This window comes from Panthera uncia, chromosome C2, assembly GCF_023721935.1.
Source record: "Panthera uncia isolate 11264 chromosome C2, Puncia_PCG_1.0, whole genome shotgun sequence".
Taxonomy (NCBI): domain Eukaryota; kingdom Metazoa; phylum Chordata; class Mammalia; order Carnivora; family Felidae; genus Panthera; species Panthera uncia.
In genome coordinates, this window is record NC_064810.1 from 146,103,774 (window position 1) to 146,110,934 (window position 7,161).

The 7,161-nt window shown below is 50.9% G+C and overlaps 1 protein-coding gene across 14 annotated transcripts in view; it reads right to left on the reverse strand.

The window, feature by feature from the left end:
- Window positions 1-7,161, reverse strand: part of TRAK1 (trafficking kinesin protein 1) — a 158,550-nt gene that overhangs the window by 66,656 nt on the left and 84,733 nt on the right. For 13 of the 14 annotated variants that reach the window (XR_007457566.1, XR_007457567.1, XM_049629937.1 and 10 more), the window contains one exon: window positions 3,124-3,240. Coding sequence is in view for 11 of the 14 variants with exons in the window: in XM_049629937.1 (XP_049485894.1) it covers window positions 3,124-3,240 (117 nt within the window). In the remaining 3 variants the exon portion in view is untranslated. Of the gene's footprint in view, window positions 1-77; window positions 1,931-3,123; window positions 3,241-7,161 lie in introns of those variants that run through there. The other variant, XM_049629938.1, reaches the window with a different exon arrangement.

Here is a 7,161-nt window from a genome sequence, read left to right on the forward strand (position 1 = left end):
GGGGGGGACAGCTCATGCCGGAGCTGGGATACCTGCACAGACATGGCGGGGGACAGCTCATGCCGGAGCTGGGACACCTGCACAGACACAGCAGGGACAGCTCATGCCGGAGCTGGGACACCCGCACAGACACGGCGGGGGCTCACATTCATCCCCAAGCACTGACAATGCCCCCGTCACGTTCCAGCACTTGCTGCTGGGGGGACGACGTTTCGTTCCTTACCAAAAGTGAACGCATGTAATTGATGCTGTGCTCGACAAAGAAAAGAGATTGCATTTGACCCCGTTTAAGAAAAATACAGTCCGTTATTTTTTGGACAGAAAGCCCTCTACCTAAATTTATAATTTTTACTTTGGTTCAGAGATGAGGTGAGAGGGGACTAGAAGGTTCCAGAATGGTATCTGGGGAAGGGGGGCAAGGCAGCATATGGGTTTTGCAAGTAGCCAGATGATCGGCTGGGCAAACGGCCAGAGAAAAAGATCCTGTTACCAAATGAAAAAAAAGAGGCCATTCACTTCTGCTGAAACAATGCCACCGCGGACCGGGACCCTGGCGATGCCAGCTCTGGGTGGGCAGCTACAAACAGCTTGTCACCCCTCACAGCCCCACCCTGTGACTGCTACACCCTCACAGGGCTCCCAGCCAAGCCTGGCCAGGCCTTGTTCTGTACTCAAGGATCACAAGACAGCAATTTCAGACACAGGGAGAACAGAGGCAGACATCAGGAAGTGGCCACACTGATTACTGCTAAGGCAGCTGTTGCAAATCACCTGATTTATACTTGACGTCTAAAATAAACAAACCTGTGCCATAAAAGTTTTCATTGCCCGTTTACCACTCAGTGCGGAGGGACAGGGAGCTACTGCTGTAAGCAAAAATTAGGACAAAGTTTTCATTCTTTCTGGTTTCTAATCTGATTTGGGGTCCGTGGTTTATTTCGGCTTTCCTACACAACCGAGTGTTTATGACTTCCATGGAGAAGCAGACTTTATGTGCACAAAAGCTTTAGTTTCAATATCTAGACTGACAATTTAATAATATGCCAAAGGGGAACATATCACAGCTTTCAAATTCAAAGCTTTTCCAAGGAAAAAGAGGTATTTCCACTTCCCAAGAGTTGGATGCCATTTGTGTGAGGTGAGGAAGCCCCAACACAAGGGCAGGTGCTCGGGGAAGCAGCACGTGAGGGGCAATGGTTGACCATTTACTGGGTCCTGGGCAACACGTTCCTCTGCTCAGAAGACCAGGCTGAGGGGCGCCTGGGTGGCTCAGTCGGTTAAGCATCCGACTTCAGCTCAGGTCATGATCTCGCGGTTTGTGGGTTCGAGCCCCGCCTCAGGCTCTGTGCTGACAGCTCAGAGCCTAGAGCCTGCTTCACGTTCTGTGTCTCCCTCTCTCTGCCACTCCCCTTCTCATGCTCTGTTTCTCTCTCAAAAATAAATAAGATTTAAAAAAAAAAAAGAAAAAAGACGAGGCTGACCTGGAATGCTTTAATGCCTGAGGGAAGGGGAAGTCAGGCCATGGCCATTGGGGGCAAGGAAAGCAGGGGTCAACTTTACTTCTCCAAAACACAACCACATTTGACCTTATTGTCTTTCAAAAGATGCATATCTATTTCATCATATGAAAACAATTATTAAACCCAGACAACAATAGCTGGGAACAGCTTTAATGAGGAAAAGGTCTGAATGCATCTAAGAGACACAAGTAAGGGCATCCCTTCCCACTTAGAAAGTTTTTGATAGAAAATAAAGGAGAAGAGAGGTGCCTGGGTGGCTCAGTCGGTTAAATGGCTGACTCCTGATTTCAGCTCAGGTCATGATCTCACAATTCTTGGGTTTGAGCCCCATGTTGGGCTCCGCGCTAACATTTCTGAGCCTGCTTGGGAATCTCTCTCTCAAAAATAAATACATGTTTAAAAACAAAAAAACAAAAACAGGGGTGGCTGGGTGACTCAGTAGGTTAAGCGTCCAACTTCAGTTCAGGTCATGACCTAACAATTTGTGAGTTTGAGCCCTGTGTCAGGCTCTATGCTGACAGCTCAGAGCCTAGAGCCTGCTTCAGATTCTGTGTCACCCTCTCTGTCTGTGCCTCCCCTGCTCACACTTTGTCTCTCTCTCAAAAATAAACATTAAAAAAAGTAAAAAAAAAAAAAAAAAAAAAAAAAAAGGGAGAAGAAACCAGGAGAAGAAGAATATCAAATGCAAGTCCTCACGGCTAAAATTCCAAATTAAAAGAACAGGATAATGGAAAAGAAACTACAGGGGCGCCTGGGTGACTCAGTTGGTTGAGTGTCCAACTTTGGCACAGGTCATGATTTCATGGTTTGTGAGTTTGAGCCCCGCTTCAGGCTCTGTAACAGCTTGGACCAGGGAGCCTGATATGGATTCTGTGTCTCCCTTTCTCGCCGCCCCTCCCTCGCTTGTGCTCTCTTCTCTCAAAAATAAACAAACAAACATTAAAAAAATAAAATTAAAAAAGAGGTACAAAGTAGGGCCCAGCTCTAACTCCTAAGCCTTGTGACACCATCTGACTCTGCAGAACTTGCCTCCTCCTGCCCACACCATGACCTTCCGGGAAACCAGTGGTACTCCTCTGAAACCCGAGTCCCTTAAGATAAACCTACTCTACCCCCACCCCTGACCACTGATACTCTTTCGCCAAGATTTGTATCATGGAAATGACAGGGTTTCTATCATGACAACAACCGGCTATTTTTTGGGTCTGTTTTACAAACACGAAATTATATTGTAGGGAAGACTGTGCGATCACTGGCCTCCTCTGCAGCACAGGCTGGCCTCCTCCTGACCGGGCTCCCCGCCAGCCCGCCCACGCCCACCCCCCTCAGGACCCCCTGCTCACTGCCGTCTTAGCCCGTGTGCACTCCTGCCACGTGCTGAGGGTCTTTCCCAGCCTATGGAGGATGCGGACTCTTGGGAGACGGGGACCATGAGGGCTGCTCCTACCCAGCTGGTGCCGTCCACACTGTCGGAAGGAGGGTCACGAACAGCAGGCGCAGCGGGAAGGCAGCTTTCTGCCTCCAGGTGGCCACTTCGGAGCAGGCAGGTCTAGGGGGCCTGAGCCCGAGCCCACCCGGCCCGGCCTTCGCCACAGCTCCTCACCTCCTCCCTGATGTGTTCCACTTGCTCTTCCAGAAGCTCGTTCCTCTCCGTTAGTGTCTTGTTCTTCTTCAACAACGACTGGCCGATCCGAGCAGCCAGTTCTAAATCCCGCTCTTTCTATGAAAGGCAAGAGTGAGAACAGACGTTCAAAACACCTGCGCTTCCTGAAGGAGCCAAGGGCGCTGCGTGTCAACTGAGGAAAATAGGGCATTTAAAAATGCCGAAGGAATGAATCACTCGCCATCCGCATACCAGCACTCGATACCTGTTCAGAGAAGGGGGGCGCTCTGCCCACATAACGCACAAGAGCTACGCAGACCTCAGGCAATAGGAGAGACCCTTAAAATCCCAGGAAAACAAGTCTCTGTTCCTACCAGAGAAACATGCTTCCAAAAACATTTCTCTGCAGCAGCTTTGGTATTTGTGAAATCCTTAAAAAGCCGGTCCCTAAGTTTCCTCAGGGAGGTGCCATCAGTAAAGAGGCAGACACCGGAGGTGTTAAGAAAGTTGTAACAAATAACTTCAGGTAACTTACTTAACGGGTAAGTTCAACTCCCATTCTTGACATGACTACTTTCCTTATAAAACTGAACCAAAAGCCTATTATCTCCTGATTGGTGTCCCATCTGAACAGGTGGCAAAGGCAACTGCGTACATGGCCTCGGGCCAACAGCTTCCACTTAACAAAGGTCAGGTAGACTCCAGATTAGCTTTTTATAAACCGTCAGTAGGTTGAGAATCATTTTTGTAATGGCAACTGCTATTTTGTTTTAAATGAAATTCAACGGCACAAACTTGAAATACCAAAGTGAATTCCACGTGATAAGGGTATTAATTCATGTTTACGCTTTTGCTTGTCACGTATTTATGTAGGTGACTATCAAGTCACAACCTAAGGTGCATTTCTTACAGTGGGTACCGGTCGAGTTTAACTGCTCCGGGCAAACCCTTCTCCATGACTGTAAGAGGTCAGGTTCTGCCCCAACATCCTCGGGACCCAATTCCCTCATCTGTTCTCTCATCTTAGATGGCGAGGGGAGGTGGGGTTACCCTTGGAAAAGTCTTCTAGCATTATGATTCAGAGGTGAACGATATTTTTTAAAAAAAGGAAAAAAAAGGCAGCTTTTACTTCTAACTTCTTACATCTGCACCAAATTATTCTGTGCATCAGCAGCACACCTGCCCTGCTTCTCACGGGAGTTTCACTGAAATATGAGGCAAGCGCTGGAGGTCAAAATACAGTCTGGAAGAACTCCGGATTTGACACTCTCTCTTGCACACATGGTGGTCCCTCTCCCCTTGGTCTTCGCAGTCCTAAAACCTGCAACTGTTATCACCACTGCCCCAGAAGCCAGCTGGGTGTCACATCAAGGGCCACAGATACGTCCAACTTATTCCCACAATTCGTGCCTCCTCCTGTGCCTGCCAAGGAACAAAGGGGACCAGCCCAATGAGCTGAACAATGAGCTGCCCAATGAGCTGAGACACTCCTCTCTGTGGACTTACCCACGCTGGTTACAGCGTCTTCCAAGGAGGGTCCCTAGCTCCACAGGTGTGCTCATCTGGTCCCTGGGGGAAAGGGCCTCAAGGGACTGCGGGAGGGAACCTAGCTCTCCAGGCCGACTCAAAGCGAGCATTTGGTGCAGGCAGTTTCGGCCGGCTAAAACTCAGTTAAAACTGGAGTACCAGTGTCCATTTGGAAGCATGGTCTCCACGAATGTAACGCAAGTCTACTAAATCCGCCCACCGGAACAAGCTCTCACGCTGAATACCCAGCTAGCACTTCATGCCCATTGGCCGCTGTGCCGCCATCACGCGTCCATCCCGGCGCGGACCGTGCTGAGTTCCAACAAGCACAGGCATTCCGTACGCCCGGGGCCACGTCCTGTGGGCAGACCCCACGGCACACAAATCGAGCAAAAATGGTCATCATGGAGGTCCGCTGGGCAAGGCCAGCTGGAGCACCCGAAGGACGGCGAGGGCTTCCCACGGCACACAGAGGCCAGAGCTCAAGGGCAACAAGCAGGGAAAGAAAAACCAATGAGCTGTGCGCCCAGTGAAGCCCCTCGCCCTCCGCCATTACACGGCAAACCTCAGACCCGGGGGCCTCCCTGCCCTGCAGCTGGGCGGCCCTCCCCTCATCTACACCAAAGATCTCATCTTTAGAGTAACATAAAAACTCTCTGCTGGGAAAAAAAAAAAAAAAGACAAAAAGTAATGGTAAAAATATTTATGGATGAAATGAAAAAATTAAACAAGTTACATGGTGCCTAAAGGTTATCTAAGGGAGGGTGCCTGGCTGGCTCAGTCACTAGAGCAAGGGACTCGATCACCGCGTTGTAGGGTCAAGCCCCACATTGGGTGTAGAGACTACTTAAAAGTTATCTAAAGGTAGTTCATCTACAAGTTACAATAGTAAAAACTTACTGTAGTAGAGCTGTGTTTTCTTTCCTAAGGGGACAGACGGGTTGGGTTTCTTCTGGAGAACCAAAGGAATGAAAGCATTCCTATTTATTACAACCCGCTGACATACGGTAAGTGTTTACTTCTAAAAACAGGAAAACATCTAGGCTATGACCACTGGGCTAAACGACAGTGAGAACGACAGGTTACAAATAAATCATTTAGGCCCTTGGAAATCAACGGTGAAGAGAGCCGGTTCCTTCCTTCCTCGGGAAATGCAGCCACGTGGAGCTCATTCCAATTGCCTGTGCTTTGCCGAAAAGGATTGTGACGTGGCTCAGCCCCTTTTGCCGGTGGCACTCGTGCTGTCTGACACAGCCCTCGGGATGGAGAGCAACAAGCCTCCCACACTGAGCAGCTGACTCATCTCATTCACCGATCTCAGGATAAAACGCATGACTAAGGGACCCTCGGAACAGCCCTCTCCAAAAGGTAAATCCGGCGGCAGGATGCCAAGGCAAGCTGCGGAATCCTCTTTCCCGTGGAGGCGAAGCAAGAGCTCCCCTCCACCCCCCTGCCGACGGGCTGTGCTCTGGCATCCCGTGCACACCCCGCCGCCTCCCTCCCCAGCACCCTGCCTGCGGATGGCAGGCCTGCAAACCAAAGCAGATGATCAGAGGAAAGGGAACGAAAGCCAAGCCGAGCACGGTACAATTGTCACGTGGCCCAGGCCGGGAGACTTTAACCCGGGAACCACCTAGTTCCAAGGAAAGGCAGTGACTCAGATGTGGCTCTTATCAGGACAAGAATGGCATTATGAATAAACCAGAGACACCCAGACCACTGCCATGGTGAGCTGCTAAAAATAAAACAGACAAGGCACAAGAGAGCCACCTGAGGAAAGCACCCCACAAGCCTTCTTTCCAACAACTCAGCTTTTTAAAAGGATGACGGCAGGAGACGGGCTGGGGGAGGGGAACTACTGACACCCAGTATCCGGTATCCGCACGAAGGGCTGTGGTCCCCGGGCCTCTTCGGAAGCAAGCCTCAGACGTTCGAGCGGAGACAAATCTCGCCCTGTGGGGGGGATCACGTGGCACTCCAGCTCACGCCTGGCAGGAGCCAAGAACTGCAAGCAGTGGGCACTCACAGAGGCAGCATCCCAGAAAAAGTACGAAACAAAACGGAGGGAACTGCAAGAGGACTGCTGTGCTCACGGGGCTCGTGGGGGGGTGGGGAGGCGGGCTGTGTACAGACCACCTGGGGCCGTGGTGACAGTCGGCTTCACAGGTCCCCGTGAGCCAGGGAAAGATGGGGCAGGTCCCTGGCGACAAGTTCGAAGGGGTTTCAGAATGTGGTCCGTAGGTGGCTTTTGGATACCACAGTGAGGTCTCCTAAGTGTCTCCAAGTGTGGGGGGGTGGGGCAAAGTGGTCAGCAGGCTTGGGATGGGGGCAGCTGGCAGCTGCAGAGAAAAACAAAACCTCACCGCTGAGGCTCTGGGGGCCGGTGGAGCGGAGTGGCCTTGGAATGAAAAGAAAGGTCTAGACGTAGCCCCCTGAGAAGACTGGAGGGCTAACAGTGGGGGGTGAGGGGCGGATGCTGGAAACACAAGGGAGTCCTGACAGCATGGCAGG